Genomic DNA, 18945 nt, shown 5'->3' on the forward strand with positions numbered 1-18945 from the left:
AGTGGATCCCATTTCATTTAGTGTCTCTCTGGAGTCCTCCTCCTCTGTGGGTGGATCGAACTCGCCAGAGTCTGTATTTAGGTCATGTCGAATGAGCTCAATCTTTTTACTGACGAACTCGGACAGATTGTCACAGAGTATCTGTGAAGGTTTAATGACCTGCTTTGTATAATTAGGATTTGCAAATCCATTATCAAGCCAAATATTTTACTTGACTTATTTGTTGCTTTTGTGATGGTTTTCAAATAGTACTTTTCCTTAGCTTTCTTGATTTCGTTTTTGTAATGTTTCAATGCGTTTTCAGTTGCAGCTTATCCTGTTTTAGGTATGCCATCCGCCAATGCCATTCCATTTTTTTACATTGTGTTTCCATTCCTTTAGTATTTCAGTAAACCAAGATGCGGATGATTTACCTCGCTGTGCCATCTTTTTTTTGGGTATTATTGTATCCAAAGTTCCTTTAATCAAACTCCTGTAGGGCTGTTCCAACTGTGAATGAATTATACTGCAATAGTCTGATTTTACTACCATTTTAGATGTTTTGTGGCATGTACAAGTATGTAAAAGAGTAATAAAGTAGTGCTAAATCATGTATTCTAAATAAAACACTTTTGTCAAAAAAGGGCTCCATAATTTTAAGTTAGCCTTATAGTCCTACTATAAGCCCATCACTAACCCCAGTCATAACCATTTCCCCATCGTACGCCTTCTGCTTAGTCTTTGCCTTAACCACCCCATAAATCTATTTGTCCACAACCTCATGACCTATCCCTAGGCCTAACCACACACCTTACCATTAACCTATGCCTAACATATTTGACTGATCCAAATTGTAACTCTGTCACGCAAGCCCTTATTTACTCTGTTAACCTAAGCTGAATTTACCCTTAACCATGGCCCAAAGCCACCACAACGTTAGGTTTCAACATTTACCTTTTATCTTAACCGACGTAGTGCTATACTCGATAGTGGTATTTTCGATGTAATGCTTCTAAAGTATTGGTTTTCAATGTAGTTTCAAGGTAGTATTAAAGAACATTTTTATAAGACACATATTTACAATTTCAGTTGAGGGGAGATACTGTTATTTGCCAGCAATCACTACATTTTTATTCACATAAGAACACCAGAATTTGAAATCTGGACTCCATGTTCAAAGACCAAAATTAGTACATGTGACTGTTGTAATGATAAGAAATTCTAAGAGCTAGTCCTTGAATTTGGAGATATAAAGCATGCTGCCTATTCCGCCTTTTCACTCTACAGCAATAGGAGAAAGTGTACTATAGCTTTCAATGGATTCGACATGTTACAAGAAATAAGTCATATTTATTTTAGCATTTATTTGTAGGTTCTTGAGACTTGTTTCATTGGCCTTTGTAAGATCAACAGCTCCTGTCATTTTACATTTTTGAGTTTTCCAAAAGAAGGACCTAATTCTTTCAGAATGCTAATATTGTGAGTCATTTATGATGACCTGCTCCAATGGACTATGGACTCCAGCCTGCTTATGGGAACCCTTTTTGTCCCTCTGAAACCTCAGTTAACTATCACCACATATTCATTTGAGCATAAGTGGGATTTCTTATACAGAAAAGACACCTAACTTGGGATCAATGAGCTGGCCAATGGTTGCAACACTGGCAAGATGGCATTGAATTTCTGAGTGGAGTTGATCCTTTTCGTGTTTTCTTATTGGAGTTCTGGTTCTCGGACAACAATATGGCCATGTTATATGTGAACATATATGGCAGTTCCCACTACCTGTAGTTTTTCCTCCGATCTATCAAGTTATTTAACTGACATATGACTCAAGAGATTTTTTGTCTTAGCCAGGCCCTTCACTACTCGGGCAAAATTCCTGATCTAGCTAACTCTTGCTGCCTGCTAGTAGGAGATCTACAGTGCAGTAGCCTACTTACTACTCTGTTCAGTTTCTAATTTGTTTGCGTCCTAACAGAACTACAAGTATGCTCTGTTTGAGTCCTGACTATGTAAGTATCACTCGTCCCTAGGTATTTAGCTTCTTTTTGGCATGGAAGATCAGATTCTTCTGGGTCATTTCTACTTTTTCTTCTAGGCTCTGGCATTTTGTCTTTATCCATCTGATAATGGAAGGCTATCTACTACTGTAAGTGCTCAACAATCTCCACCTTCATTTTCTATTTATTGAGCTTGGCCCCCAGTTTTCAGAAGCCTTTAGCAATAGCCCATTGGGGCTCTCAAATGCTTTGTACACTGTAGATCCACTCGAAAAGTGGACCATCACTGTCATTCAGTACAGGAGCTAGTGGCTCAGATGGTGGTATTGTGCTCTGGCTATGAAGAATTATTTATCACCTACCGTGGATGAAGTAGTTTTTTTTTTTTACTCCAGCAAGACTGTTGGGATCCAAGTTGAGCTGCCGGTTAACTTTAGTTGCAATTATAGGTTAAAGAAAAACTAGCACAGTTCAAACTCCTCATCCACACTTTCAAAGTACTACATAACACTGGCCCAGCATACCTCAACAATCACCTCTGCTTTCACAAATCTTGGAGACACCTCCGCTCGTCGTGACTCCTAATTTCACAGATTCCACGTATACGAAACAAACAGATCATGCGGTCGAACCTTCTCCTACATCAGTCCTAAAGCATGGAACGACCTGACACTACCTTTAAGAGCCTTCTTCTAATTTCTTGAATTCCGCAAGAAGCTGAAGAACTGGCTGTTTGAGTAGTCCCATTAGGCCCTAGGTTCAGGTAGGCTCATACCTGCTCAGTGACAGAATACCATCCTCTGTGATAGGCCGCTCTACAAATCTACACAACATAACAAATCTAATGATTTTTTTGTATTTTCTCTGAAAACAGTGATAGGAAGGCACCATTTTAAGGTAGGTTTAACCTGTTTCTTCTAGTTTGAAAGGCTCACGCTTTGTGGGTTATGAAAGACACTTTCAGTTTTAAATCTCTGGATATTGTGATATATTATTGACCTGGAAGACTGCTTTTCTGAATGCTCTCACATCTGCTAACAGGATATGATCTTTTCAGACTGTTGTGTTGCTAACATTGTATATTTTTACAAAAACTCATTAAACCTTTGTTCCTACTGAAAGTTATTTGAATTTTCATGTTAATGTAATGTTCTCCTCTACCCCCTCCCTCCCTCCCCAAGGGACCTACAGTTGTTTTTTTTTTAGTACATGTCTTCTCTAAAAATGTCTGTTTCGAAGCAACATTGGACATGTCACATGAGCTTGATACTTAGCTAGACCACCTCTTCTTAAGAATTTCTTTAGTAGATCCCTTTTAGACAGATAATTTCCAATTAAAAACGTTTATGCTATTAATTCTATCCATATCACTGGAATAGGGAGAACTGTACACTGCAGTGAATATATCTTACTCAGTGTAGTGACTCTTACTGTTGTACCTCATTTCTAACAATCATGCTTACTTATCACTTTCTGTGCCCCTAGGTGTCCCAGGACAACTGATAACTTAGGTGTGGGGGCCTGGTGTATCGGAAGAGGAACCAGTGGCTAATTATTACCCTGACTTATGCAAAGGTTTAACCTTTGTGGTGCAAAAGATGATCTGACACCTGCTCTGCAGCACCTGAGTCCAGAGGAAGGTCAACTAAGGAGTATCAGCACAAGAAGCACTAAGTGAGTACTTTACATATTATGACAAGTCTGACATAAAATGTCCCCTAGAGAGAATCTGTGGCCTGTTCCTCAGTGGGTTAACATGTTGTTCATTACGGTGTCAAAAGAAAGGCAGTCCTCACCTGGCCTGTTGTCTACTTAATGGGCAGTGAAGTTTAGATTCATAATAGTTTCCTCTTTCCTTTAGACTCTTTGGGCAACGTTTAGGGGATATACATAACGTAAATGCAAGTTAGAGAAAAGTTGTTCCTCTTATTTGATAGTTGCTGAGTAACTGCTGGGACAATCAGAATGCATTATAAAATACATTTAGATTTTTTCGTACTTATTGACTCTCCTTTTTTACTATTCAGCATGTTGAAAGCTGTGAAATTGTAGTATCATTTTGTGGAACTTGGTAATCATTTATAATGCCTTTGTATCACAATTCTTTGTTCTGGGTCTACAGTCAAACACATAGGTAAGCAAAAATCTTATAAAGCAGTATTATAAAGTCCTCGCTCACTTACACCAATGTCTAATTTATTTTGGCTCTGGCCGCAAGGGAAGCTCAGTTAAATGATGTTTAAACTGTTTGGTGTTGCTTTGTTATATGCATTATAATGTTTTTGAGGGATTTGACCACAAAAGATGCATTAGTCCCCCTACTTCTTAATATTTTCCTCTACGTTTGCATTGGTTAGGAGACAGGTTGTTTCCTAGATTGACAAGTGACTAAAATGCATGGGCTCTAAATTGCTTGAGTGTTATCAGTAAGAGCAACAGGAGTTGCCCTTAACGCCTCTTGGAAATGAATATTTGTCACAATAAAAGTTTCCACAAGGTATTATTGTATAAGTCAGACCCCCCCAGGATATAGCGGCATGGATTAGCAAATTTAGCGGCACAAAAATTGAACTTTTGCGGCACAAATATGGAAATTTAGCGGCAATTTTGTGGCCATTTTTCCTACAACAAACACAGATATCTTAGTTTTTGAGTTATTTAACAACATGAAGCTATGTATATTTGGTTTATTTACAATGTAGACACTTTGTTTGGCTTTAAGGCTACATATAGGACATAAGCATTTTAATGAATAAATGCCCCAAAAGCAATGCCCCCCCCATGGGCATGCAGCGGGACCACCAAGAAACATTTGTAAAACAAATATGGCAGCCAGGGCCTGTTGCGTGCCCCGTGTGCGGCCGGCTTCAAAACAGTGCCCCCAGGGCCCGCCGCACACTGGGCATGCGGCGGGCACCAAAAACAGAAGCAGCAGCTTACCTGGTCCGCCGACGATCTGCAATTCGACGATGCTCCACAGCAGCCAGGTGAGCCCTTTAGGCTAAAATACTTCTTTGATATTAATGTATTACGTGGTATATTGTATTGTTCTACTATGTATTATATTTCTTATTATAGTATATAACATCTTCTATAGTTCATGCATAACTGTTCCAATGTAAATCACACTTCCACTTTTTGGGTCTTGCACAGGCTAAATAACACTGTTAATAATTAAATACATCCATTAGTAGCACTGTTATGTTCAGAGTCACTAGAAAATGTAATTGTGCAGCTGGAACATTTTAGTTATAATTACGATGTACCATACTTGCCATCATCCCTCTGTTACATTATTTCTAGATTTCATAAATACTTTTTTCTAGAAAAATACGGCATGCTGCATGTGGTGCAGTGGAAAACACTCTGCAAATGCTATCATCTTTCTGTTATCAATTGTTGTAGTCAGGTTTTACACTTATACTAATAAAGTGAAACTTTTGCCCAGACAGCATAAATGTCCCAAGTTAATTGCCTATGTATTGACTTTTGGCATGAAAAGATTCTGACATTTATATGAAATTTAAACGGGATGGGAAATTCATGTAGCATCATATGCCCTTATCCCAAATCAGCTAGGGTGCTTTTAGTGGTGCACCTTTTGAACACAGTCGAAAACCAAAATTAGATTCAAAAACAGTTCAAAAAAATTGACCGGGATACGCAGAATAAAAATAATCACATTTTTCATTACTTACAGCCAGATTCATGAAGCAAAATTGCGATCGCAATAGCGCAATTGTCAAACGGTATTCTTGAAAAAAATGCGAATTCGCAAACACAGAATTGCGAAATCGCAAAATTATTCGCAGAATCCCGGCAGTAGCCCAATAGCGATTCTGAAATTGCGAGAAACCACGGATTCTGCGAATAAAATTGCGAAATCGCAATACAACCGCAATCGCTATTCAAGAAAAATGGCAATTAGCGAAAAACCCGTAAATCGCTTTTTGCGAGGCGCAATTTAAGGACAACCCAAAGCAGGTGGTAACCATCAAAGTAAAGGATTTTTTTTTTTTTAAAACCGTTTCCCAATCAGTAACAGGTGCTGGCCTGACCAAACACACTTAAGGAGATTCAGCAGCAGCATTAGGAGTCTCACAATGCCAGGACTCTACATGGTGGTCAGGCGACGAAGGCTACAGCGAGCACCACGGATCAGACGTAGGATCCAGGAGACGATATTCCGCCAGCGGGTCACCCTGCTGGGCCAAACCAGAGAGCAAATATACGCAAAGTACCGCCTGAATGGGCCAATGATCATCAAGCTAATTCAGGACCTTGACCCCCTGATGCAGCACCCAACAAGGCGGACCAATGCCGTGCCCACACATGTCCAGGTATTGTGCAGCCTGCACCTTCTGGCCTCCGGGAGCTTCCAGGGGATAGTTGCCGCTGCTGGGGGGATATCCCAGCCCCCCATGTCCCGCTGCCTAAGGAGTTTACTAGATGCAATGCTGACCCAGCTACACCACCACATCAAATTTCCCACCAGCCAACAGGACTTGGATGAGACCAAGCATCAATTCTACAATGTTGCGCAATTCCCACATGTAATAGGATGCATTGACTGTACCCACATCCACATCTGCCCACCAGCTGAAACGGAGTACATGTACCGCAACCACAAGTTTTACCACTCCCTCAACATCCAGATGGTGTGCAATGCTAAGACGTACATCACGGACATAGTGGCACAGTACCCGGGGAGCACACATGCCTCCTTCATATTCCAGCACTGCGGCCTCCACACACGACTGGCCAGGGGAGACTTTGGTGAAGGACACCTACTTGGTAAGTACACTTGGCCCACAATGTTACACTGTGATGAAGTAGCTGCGCTGCACAGGCACTCACCCTCTGCTCCTCTCATTCAGGTGACAGTGGCTACGCCCTCCGTGAATACCTCCTCACCCGATACCTCAACCCTGCTACTCCACAGCAACGGCGTTACAATGTAGCACACATATGCACAAGGAATTGCATTCAGAGGACATTTGGGCTACTGAAGAGCAGATTCCGCATACTGCACAAGACTGGTGGGGCCATGTACTACAGTCCTGATGTCTGCTGCCGCATTGTGGCTGTGTGTGCAATACTACACAGCATTGCTACCAAGCGCCGGATACCTGTAGTGATCTCTGGCAGTGAGTCGGAAGGGGACGACCGGCCACCGGCACCCAATCGCCTCTCAGGCTCATCTTCAGGGAGGGCACGTGAACCCGCACTGGGCCTGCTGCTGCAGCGTAGGACACCGACCTGTGAGGCAGACAGGCTGCTGACACTCGAGGTCCCCTCACTAGTGTCGTCCCCACCACCATTGGCTGGGCCAGTTGGATGTAGTGCCAGTACAGCACTGGTCACCTGCTCCAGTACACGCGCCACATCCTCGCAGCATTGCACCCTCTGCTGCTGCATTGCCAGGGACCGGCGTGACAGCTGGGAGGTGGCATTACCTATCACTTAGTAGGAATGCGTGTAGGCAGATAGGCGCGTGAATAGCTGGCGGTGGCGGCGGCGGGCGATGTTGCGCTGCGAGATGATGGCCGCTGTGTTTGCCTCCATGGCAGTTGTCATCCGCTCAATTCTATCCGACACATTTGCAACATTTCTGCCTATGTTGTGCAGCTGGAGTTGGATTGCACCTTGGCATTGTGCCTGCAATCGATGGATGCGCAGCATGCGGCGCTCAATACTGAGCCCTGGCACACGCACATCCATCCCCCTCCTGCCGGTGCGTGCTGTGCTCTGCTGCCGTTCCCTGCCATGTCTGCTGTGCTGGCTGGCCACAGTGGGTGTGCGCAGTGTCGCCGGTCTAGCAGCACCTGATGTTGAGGTTGCCGCTGGTGGTGGTGTTGCAGCTGCTAATGGTGCAGCGCCTGATGGAGCTGGCGCTGATGGTGGTGGTCTTGCAGCTGGCAATGGAGCAGCGCCTGATGGAGCTGGCGCTGATGGTGGTGGTCTTGCAGCTGGCAATGGAGCAGTGCCTGATGGAGCTGGCGCTGATGGTGGTGGCCTTGCAGCTGGCAATGGAGCAGCGCCTGATGGAGCTGGTTGTGTGGATGTTAGCACCTCCTCTGCTGCCTCATCTATCTGCAGCCTAACGCTGTCGCTGCTGTTGTTGTCTGCGCCCCTCTGATGAAAAGTGGACGTAGATTAATTGCATGTATCTTTCATATGTGCAGTTGCTACATGCATGCTGGCTGACATTCCCTGACTGGCTGTGGCATTGCGTACTTTGGGACATGTCTGGCTGCATTGGAGTTTTTGTACATTGTGGGCAGACTACATGTCCCACAATGCATTTGGGCATATCCTAATGTGCATGGGTTGCATGACTGGGGTTGATTATTGGAGGCTATAGGGTCATGGCCATTGTTAGGGGACAGGGTCGCAGTCGCATGCCACTTACCTTGGCTGTCTTGGGTGGGTCGGGATGAGTCCAGAGGGATGACCCCAACACATGCCTCACGCTGCAGTGTGTCCTCCACACGATCCTCCAGGGGGGTGTTGGGAGGGACTGTTGGATCTCCACCTCCAGTTGCACGGCTCTCGCCCAGCCTCTCTGCCACCCTCTCCTTGGCATGACCTCAGAGGTCGTACCACCTCTTTTTTAGGTTGTCTATGGACCTCTGTGTCACCCCCACAGCGTTGACTCTGGCGCGGATCCCCAGCTACAGTCGCCGTTTCTCGGCCTCTGGCACCCTCCTGGAGTCCTTGCCGAATAGTTTGGTGTGGTTTTGGCAGACTCCATCTATTAGGTGCTCCAGCTCCTGCTTGGAAAATTTCAGCTTACGCTTGCGCCCGGGGTCACTGGGCCCTGCTGCTGCATCCTCTGCCATTGCTGCAGTCTCAAATGTCAAAAATTTCCAAGTCTGGAGGTGTTCAGAGAGGTGCTCTGTGTGATGCAGCTTCGATCTCTGCCTCAGTGTTGTAAATGGGGGTGGGAACCGCCTGCTTCCTGGTTGTGATGTCATCACTGTGCTCGAAATGCGACGTCCCGTTTTTGCGATCACGCTATTTGCGAGATCGCATTTTGCGATCTCGCAAATTGCGAGATCGCTATTCCTACACAGAATTGGACGGATTTAGCGATTTTTCTGCGATTTTGAAAAATCGCTATCGCCTTTTGCGGCCGCTTGCGATTCGCTTTATTTTATCGCAGATTTTGATGAATGCCGTTCTGCGAATTCTAAATTGCGAGTCGGTATTAATCGCAATTTAAAAATCGTAGATTTCGGTTTTCATGAATCAGGCTGTATGTGTGCTAAAATCACAACTTAGCGAGACAATACTTTCACCGAAGGAGCCGCTTAATTTTCCTTTGCTTGCCTGATAACTTAGTCAACCTTCCCACCTAATTTGTCCTCCACAGCTGCGTAATTCCAGAGGCCCTGGTTATGTTATGTGACGTAAATTTCATTTGTAAAGCACATATTTACCTCAAGGGGTATCTTGGTGCTGCATAGCACTACACAGTTTGCCAACCCCAGAAGGATGGCAGGCAGAGTGGAATCCGCAGGATTCGAACCTGTGAGTCACTTTGACCATTAGGCCAAAGATACCTGCTGTGCTTGCCTTAGTCAAAGTGAAGATTGATTTTAGTTGTATCTTTCAAAACTGCACTTCCGATGTAAATTGAATGTTTGGAATTCGTAATTGTATGTTAGGCAATAAAACATGTATTACTAATACTACTGTTTAAGGACTAAAACTACAGAGGACACAAGTATCACGGCAAAAATTAAAAAAAGGTTCCAGATTTGAGCCTTGAGCTAGACGAGATGCCTGCTCTGTCACATTTTAATATAATTAACATAAAAGAAGAGCATGGTAACCTTTGTTGATCCAAAATTTCGCGGCCACTTTTGTAAAAATCGTGGCATTTTTACTAAAGTGCCGATTTCGCGGCCTACCGCGAAATCCTGGAGGGTCTGATAAGTAAAAGAAAAAAGGATTAATTTGAAGGGTGTTCTATAGTTAATCAACTATGCTGTCTCCTAACAAAAGAAACAGTCATGCCCATTTCAATATAAACCATTCATTAGCAGGGAATGAAAAAGTTCCTCGTTGTCATAACAGTAAGTTTCAATTCTATTAAAGACTCTCTTAAGGACTCGGAGGCGAGGATTATGCTGCAGTTTCTTCATTTTATTTCACAGCAACCATGTTCACCAGTAATCACAATAATAAAAAAACATCCTTTCCTATAACCCCCAGGGAACAAACTGAAGTTAATAAAAAGAAAATCAGTCCAATATCCAATCAGGGAGCATCATGCCGTATAAGTCCCCTTGTCTGTTGCCCTCTTTATTTTTGCAACTGAGCCGATCGTGGAAGTTCTCATTCTTGTTTCGAAGAATCAGTTCCTGTGATATAAAGAGCACTGGTGAACCTCGGAAACAATACCCAATGTCAACAACAATAAGCAAAATATTTGCACATAAATGTGCCAACCATAAAAATACAGTAAAGATCATACCAAGGATTCAATCCCTGTACACACTTGACCAGGAATCAAGTTAGAAGTATACCATACAGCAGAAATCACCGGAAAGCACTTTACGTACGCTCATACTAGATCCAAGAACCCTGGTGGGCCATCACTTATGCAAGGGTGATTTAATCCTCGCTTCTGAGTCCTTAATAGGATTGAAACTTTCTGTTGCGAATTGTTCCTTCTATGGCAGGACCCGGTAGTTCAAAGCTTGTCCACTACTAGAGCCGCCATGGAGGAGACTGGTTTGAAATAAAACCTTTTAAATGTTGATTAGGAAGACCAGTCCGCTGCATTCAAAATATTCTTCAAGAGGGCTCCTCGAACAGAACCTTTGGTAGCAATTGATCCCCAAGTGGAGTCTGCCCCAAACATCTTGGTGTCCGTTCCCACTTCCTACATGATCCACCGCACCCATCTTCCTATGGTCGGTGAAGAGACTGCTCGAAAAGGCTTTCTCAAAGCAATTAAAAGTTGCTTCTCTCTGTTGGGACGAAGCTCTGCTATCATCCTCTCATATGCCTTGATACATCTGACAACGCACCATTTTAGCATCTCCGAAAAGGGAGGCAAAAAAATCACTCAAGATTTACATTTTGTTTGTCTGACAACATGGAAGGTAACTCCTTCCAGACTGAAAAACCTTCCTGTGATGGCTAGGGCTCGAACATCAGACACCCTCCTGCAGGAGATAAGGCACAACAGAATGGCTAACTTAGCTGATAACTGCTTCAGGGAGAGGTATCCGTTACGTGACCATGAGGATAGAACATTTTAAACCTTATTCACGTCCCAGAGGACCGAGTACCTGGGTTCTGAAGGCAAAGACCAACCCTGCAGGTATGTTTCGGTCGCCACTGTCTTCGGGTCTGGTTTCCAGCTGAAGTACTTGGGAAGCTGGTGGTCGAGTCGGGAAGCAAACAAGCTGATCATGAATGTACCCTAGATGGAGAACAGGGTCTGAAACATTGTTGGAAGAAGTTTCCACCAGCTAAAATCCCTGAGATGGCGAGAGTGCTAATCCGCTCCTAGGTTGGCCGAGACTGGGAATGTTCTGCCATCACAGAGACATGGTGTCCAGGGCAATACCCTAAAAGTCCTATGTTACAGTAGAGCTAGCCCTCCACTGAGTGCCTCCTAGATGGCTAATGTAACGGACCGTCGCCATATTGTCTATATAGTAGGTCGCACGTCTACACTCGGTCCCTGGTACAGCATATGACTGCAAAGGAACCTGCCATCAATTCCAGGCAGTTGATGTGAAGGGATTGTTCCTTGACGGACCATACTCCACCTGTGGCGAATTGCCCACAGCGAGCCTCGATGACCAGGTCCAGATGCCAGCCAAAAATTGCATGCCTATTCCACGCCTCCTTGTGGGATAGCCACCCCCGAAGCTCTTTCTTGGCCTTCTCCAACAGAGGAATAAACTGGGAGTAAGTGAGACCCCGGTGAAGGTGAGATGCTTTCAGCTGTTGTGAGGCCCGATAGATAGAGGGGCCCCGTAAAATAGCCTAAATTGAAGATAACAAGAGACCTACCACCCTGGCTATCTGGCGGAGGGAGGCCCTCTGTTTCACCAGTGTTCTCCTAACTTCGTGTCTCATTTTTGCTATCTTCCTGAAAGGAAGCCTTAGGAGTCAGCGCTGAATCTATCACAAACACTAGAAAGGTGATGGAGCACGCAGGGATCAGAGTGGACTTTGCTTGGTTTATGACAAACCCTAGGAACTGCAGGCCATTTACTCCCATCTGAAGGTGTCAAGATGGCACCTTTGGGCATTGGGCCATCAACAGCATGTCGTCCAGGTGTACTATCATGCGTATACCGGATGCCCTCAAACTCTCGATGACTGCTTTCAGAACCAGGCCGAAAGGTAGAGAGGTGAACTCAAAAGTTTGCCCCCGCCATTGAAATTGGGGGATACGCCTGTGCAGTGGAAAAATAGGCACTCTGAGATGAGCGTCTTTCAAGTCCAACTGGGCCAGCGTGTCGTTGGGGCGAAGCAAGTCTCAGAGGAGGTGAATACGTCCATCTTGAAGTATCGATAAGCCAGCCACTTCCCGGAGATTGATCACAGGTCCCGACTACCATCCTGCTTCTGGACCAAAAATAGATTGCTTATAAGTGACAAATTGCCTTTCGCCAGAAGCTCCTGAACCTCCCGCTGAATCAGCGAGGCCTCCACCCTCGAGAAAGGGATGGGTGTGTTGGCTGAAAAGGTGACCCTTAGAACTCTATATGGAACCTCTGTCTTGTTTGTAGCATCCAGGCGTCTAAGGTGGGTGTTCGCCAACTGTGCAAGAAGTGTGCTAGGCGACCCACCAAGCGCATGCATGAGACAAAAGAAAAACTCACTATGGGAATTTGCATTGGCTTCTGCTCCAGGGGCACCGTTATATTGACCTCTGTGGCACAACTGCCCTCTGGTAGGGTAGAATCCCCCAAATCGAGAGGAGTCTTGCCATAGTCCTCGCCGGGAAGCTTGACAACTGCCTGAGAAGGAGTATTGGGAACAGCCAGCCAAGATCCCCCTACCATGTATGGCCCCAGAGAAAACAAGTGCATTAAATATACGTTTGACTGTCGATTGGGCCTTGCCGAGAGAGTTGAAAGTGGAAACAAACTTGCCGAGCTCTTTGATAAATGGGCCTCCAAAGAGCCCCCTTGAGCCACTTGGTCCACCTCCAAGGTTGCTAATGCTTCGTGCTTAAGGTCAATTTTAATCAATAAAGACCTGAGACTCTTGATGGAAATGGCGCAGTTAGCATTCCCCAGAAATAGGATGGCCTGTTGGGCCAAGCTGGAAGCACATCAGGTGGGATAAGAGCCCCAGAGGTCATGGCATCTTCCGCCATTTCAAAGATCTTCATGTGTGGGCCAATGACATTTGGAGTTTGACTTGGCACGACCGGCTGGAGTGTTCAATGCACTTCTTAGGGTCCTTGATATATTTTGCCAGAAAGGTGGCCATGCGCTCATCTATGTCCGACGTAAGGGCCACTTTACCGTCCAAAGACGGACATGGACATTCAGTCCTAAGGCGGTTACAGACCTCCTAATCCAGAGTCTTCCGTAGTCTGTAGACCACATACTTGGCCACCTTATACATGAAGTCCACTCCAAGGAGCGGGGGTGCATCAGGTCATCGGGGTCCAGAAGGTCTGACTGGGATTCCGTATGAAACTCACTAGTGAACTATGACCCAGAAGGGGGTTGAAAAGACGGCTTCCAGGATCTGCCCTGCTCATAGTCATTTTCTGAACCAGTATGGGAATCGTCTGAGGAAGGAGCAGGGTAGAATGAGGCACAACTTTACTGGGAGTGCAAAATCGGGGACATTGGACTGTGGGGCAGTATTAGCGCCAAAAAGCGCCTGCTTTAGCCTGGCTAATGCGTCCATGTCCACCCAAGAGTCATGCTGACTTTTGCGCAGGTTCTCAGCGTGGAAGGCAGAAGCCTGCTTGGGACGTTCTTGGGCCAATGCCCAGGAAGTTCTTCCCTCATTGCAATGTATGTAGGACCCTTTCGCCATCTCAATGATTATCTTCTCCTGAGGGGCTATCGCGTCTGAGACATCCACTGCATCTCAGAAATCATCTGTGACGGGAAAGTATTACATGCCTTCCTCCTCCTCATAATACTCTATATTCCTCTATACTCCTGCAGTTACAAGTAGGTGCAGGTAGATAGGTAGAGGAGTATTGTAGTGGCCACCTACCAGGTAAGCGAGAATAATCGGGAGGGGACCCCGAGAGATCATCCGCTGACTGCAGTCAAACCTGAAGTCAGGGCTAATAATGGTCATATAGAAACCAACAGGCACCAGACTGAAAACGTCTATAAATGGTAATATATGTAGCTATATATAGGCTCCATGAGGGGTTGTGAGACTCACTAGGCCCCACAGTTTAGGGCTAGGCAGGCAAATGCCCTGGAAGAGTCAAAACAGGCTTTACAAGGAACACTATTCACCTGGGCAGTCTGCCTCCATTATTCCAAAGAGGAGAAACAACGGGCTTTTATTTCATAGGTCCAACATACTTGCCCTAAGCAATAAGGAGGAATACTGTCTCCTGAACCATGTATACACAAACACACAAGGGTACACATATCACTATCACCGACCTTTTCCTGCCGTTCTAACTAGGAACTTCATACCTTGTTTGTTAACAATCTGCCTCAATAACAGGAGTGAACGCTCCCGGGAGGTCTTACCCTGCCAGGTTTTCAAGCTCCAGGAGGGATGGGCAGTATAATTGTCAAGCACGCCGCGGGCGGTGGCGCTCAGCAAAATGGGGAACTGACGCACGCTCTGCTGCGGCAGTGTGGTACAAGGCCTTGCGTTGCGACACAGAACAGTGGGCGCGCTCAAGTGGCAGGCAGACTGCCACGTACTGAGGCCCTGCAACCCTCTGTCAAGGGTAATCCCAACGAACACCTACAAGATCGCCCTTCAAAGGAGCGGTGCATGGTTCCTGTACCCGCTATCAACTGTGGGGAAAACACCTTTGTGGAAGGAAAACGTAAACACATCAAACAACAATCATGAAAGAAAACAAAATGAACCGGAGTCCGTCACTTAATTTGTACAGCAGTCAGCAGCATAGGAAGACGGCAACAGATAAGGTACAAGGCGGCTTCTAGGGCATTACACTCCCTGATTGGATATTGGACTGATTTTTTATGAACTTCAGTTTCTTGCCTGGGGGTTATGGGAAATGAAGTTTATTATTGTGGTTACTGGTTAACATGGCAGATGTGGAATAAAATGAAGAAAGGACAGCATAATCCTCGCCTCCAGGTCCTGCCATAGAATTCAGATGTATGCAGGAAACATGCTCAGTGCAAAAGTAGGTGAACACATGGTGCCTAAGTTTATTATCCAAAAGTGTGTAACGGACAACTGCGTGAGACTAAGTAATTTGCAAAGTATAAAGAAAGCACTGTCAATTCGTTAAAATAAATACTGAACAAAAAATGATAACTTATGCAACTGCCCTTGAAGAAGTCTTTAAGCTTGATCGCTTCAAAAAAATTGGCTGGAACAGTAACATCAAGACATTACTCTCTGCAATAGGTCTGGGGAACTTGTGGGAAGTAACAGATACCAGCTTCCTGCCTAGTAGAGAGTGGGTTAAGTCTTATTACTGGAATTGGGTGGTGGAGACAGCCATCACACAGGTAGGTCGCCTCACAATAGCATTTGTGGAGTTCAAGCTGCATGGTGTGTTTGAACCTTACATGGATTTCATCACTATCCCTCAAGCAAGAAATGTATGTATCCCATTCAGGTTTGGATGCCTCCCCCTGAAATCGTTCACAGCGTCATGGAACAGGGGCTCTTCAGCCACATTACGTCACTGTCCATGCTGCTCTGAGGCTGAGGAGACGACCAAGCATTTTCTCTTTGCAAGTCCATTATACAAAAACCCGAGATCTAAAAGGCTAGCCTCAGCCTATAGATAACTGGGAACTTGATGTCATTTAGAAGCATTGCGCATCCTCAGAACAGACACAATGCCTTTAGTAGTTTGTGCAGTGGCCACATTACTGGGGAGAATGTGGCTTATTAGGGATTGTTCTTACACCAGGTGCCAGGAATAGTCGTGTGAGTGAGACATTGCTATTTTACACACCGCAGTCCTGTCCGCCAACTCCCCGGTCCACCACGGGTTTTCCCGCTTGATGTGGAGGGAGTGAAGGCGGTCAGCGACATTCATCCGGGGTAGAGGTCGGGGGCGGGAACACTGCCGGAACAGTAGAAAAGCGAGCTTTGAGTAAGCACTTGCTGGATTGTTCTTACACCAGGTGGCAGGAATAGTCTTGTGAGTGAGACATTGCTATTTTACACATTGGTCGGATCGCCTTATCTTTTAATGGAACGATGATTTTAGATGCACTATTCCAATAACTTTTTGTTGTTTTAAAAAGCACTTACTGCCTCGCCCAGATCCTCCAGACACCCGTAGTCCTGTCCGCCGGCTCCCCGGTCCACCACAGGTTTTCCCGCTTGATGTGGAGGGATTGAAGGCGGGGCAGCGACATTCTTCCGGGGTAGAGGTCGGGGGCGGGAACACTGCCGGAACAACATATAATCAGGCTATGTGTTCAACGTGCAGCGGACGTGCGCAGCGGGCGTGCCGAAGGCGTGCCAAAGGCAAGCCCGTCTGCGCCCACCCGGGACCAGGGGCCACCACCCCTGCCCAAATTATAAAATCGGTCACATATTCACAGAGATAACTGTATAGGCTAAGACCCAAGGGTCACCAACACTGATATTCTGAACCCTGAGGACCGCACGCTCCAATGCAATGAATGCGCATTCTCCTTCTCCCACTCAGAGTTAGGAATAACAGGAGAGAACGGTTGGATTCACAAGGAAAATAATACTAAGTCAAATAGCGATGTATTTAATCATTTTACATTCATCAGCACAAATTGTAGATCTCTTCCGAAACATAAGGAGGATATTTTTAATTTATTGATGGAGCTTCAACCGGACGCTATGTTTCTTACTGAAACATGGCTGAATGCCACTGGATTCAAGCAAGCCGGGCTGGAATGCCAGAAACCGGTCCTCGGAAGCTTGTTTCCGGTCCAGGGAAGACATGGCTTGGCAGTTCGGGCTGGACTGTTCCCATGAGGCACAGGGTCAGACTGATTTGCATATAGCCATGTCTGAACTAGGGTGGCAGAGTGGGCTAAAGAACGGTGATGGATTAAACCCAGATCTTTTGACTGGGTGTGAGTGTTTGATTGATTCAGATGCTCCATCCATCACCACCCACTTTTGTACCGCTTTTGGCTGCCATAAGTGGCAGGGTATGCTCAGACGTGAGTCCCTTGCTCACTTTGCCACTGGATTCAAGCAAGCCGGGCTGAAGACGGCTGGAATGCCAGAAACTGTCCTCGGAAGCTTTTTTCCGGTCCAGGGAAGACCTGGCTTGGCAGTTCGGGCAGGACGTTTCCCATGAGGCACAGGGTCAGACTGATTTGCATATAGCCATGTCTGAATTGGGGTAGCAGAGTGGGCTAAAGAACGGTGATGGATTAAACCCAGATCTTTTGACTGGGTGTGAGTTTTTGATTGATTCAGATGCTCCGTCCATCACCACCCCCTTTTGCACCGAATGCCAGCTCTGGCCCGGATATTGCTATAGCTCTACCGCCAAACTATACCCTTGTCAGAAGAGATAGGATGAGTCAAACTTGGGGGCGGGGGGGTATTGGAATTATTTTCAATAAAAAAATTTCTTGTAAATGGGAAGACCTAACTCTGGCCACTTGCGAAGCAGGTCTTTTCAAACTTACTCTCACAACACAAATTACTTTTACGGGTATTTTGATTTTTTGCTCCCCTGGGGCCGCTGGAGAATAGGTGGCAGCTCTTCCTGAGTTCATCTCCCCTTTTCTGTTAGAAGCGTCCATTTTCTCGATTTTAGGAGATTTTAATCTGCACTTCGATGACCATAACTGTCCTATGGTTCTTAACCTCCTAGCTGACCTAGAGTCCCTCAACGTACATTTATGTAATACAGGTCCCACTCACATAGCAGGCCATCAATTAGACCCGATCTTTGCCATCTTTGATAACCTTATATGCGAGCCTGCGCTACCCTTACTATGGTCCGACCATCATTTGATTGTATTTGAAATCAGGTTGCCCGAAACTAAAGCTTTGGATAAGCCTGAGAATTCTTGCTTCAGAAATTGGAAAAAACTGAATATAGATGACCTGAACTCCCAGCTAACAAACTCTAGACCTAAACTAAACCTTGACGACCTCAAAGTCAGGGATCAGGACAAAATTAATAACTGGTTAGCCAAAGCTGTAGAGACAGTTATTCCACTCAAGAGGAATAAGCGGATATCCGACAGACCTCTAGTCCCTTGGTTCTCCGAAAGGCTAAAAACAGAAAAAAGCAAATGCAAAAAGCTGGAGAGACAATGGAAGAAAGATTATGATGCGGCCAGTAAGGATACATACAAGCAAGCTTTAAAGGCCTACCATCTGTTATGTAAAATAACAAGGGAGATTTTATTAAAAGCACCATCTTAGAGGCACAAAACAATTCCAGAACCCTATTTAAGGTTCTAAAGGACTTAGCAGGCGCTACGACTCACCCAGAACCCCCAACGCTGTCCTCAACGCTATGTAATTGCCTTGCGAAGTATTTTAATGATAAAATAGCCAACATCTACTACTCAACCCTTGGTGGTGATGATGTTCCTAACCTAACCCCATCAGTAGCCCCGAGTCCCAGTGGGACTAGCGAGCTGGCAGACAATCCTGGGAAATTACTGACAGTCTGCAGGCTTTTGACCAGCGCACATTTGTAGAAACTCTTCATAGCATTAGGTCAGGTTCCCCCAAGGACCCCATGCCAGCTGGCATTTTTAAACAACAAGATCCTGATACACTAAATGTCATCAGAATACTGTTAAACGCATCATTAACCCCG

At 45.4% G+C, this 18945-nt stretch overlaps 1 protein-coding gene across 4 annotated transcripts in view; it reads left to right on the forward strand.

The window, feature by feature from the left end:
* The window catches only part of STK33 (serine/threonine kinase 33), a 1296925-nt gene that overhangs the window by 169667 nt on the left and 1108313 nt on the right, over positions 1-18945 (forward strand). For all 4 annotated transcript variants that reach the window (XM_086956010.1, XM_086956012.1, XM_086956013.1 and 1 more), the window contains exon 2: positions 3468-3656. In XM_086956010.1, coding sequence (XP_086812136.1) covers positions 3550-3656 — 107 coding nt within the window. In that variant the 5' untranslated portion in view covers positions 3468-3549. The remainder of the gene's footprint in view (positions 1-3467; positions 3657-18945) is intronic.

The sequence above is a fragment of the Lissotriton vulgaris genome, chromosome 2_1 (genome assembly GCF_964263255.1).
Source record: "Lissotriton vulgaris chromosome 2_1, aLisVul1.2, whole genome shotgun sequence".
Lineage (NCBI taxonomy): Eukaryota > Metazoa > Chordata > Amphibia > Caudata > Salamandridae > Lissotriton > Lissotriton vulgaris.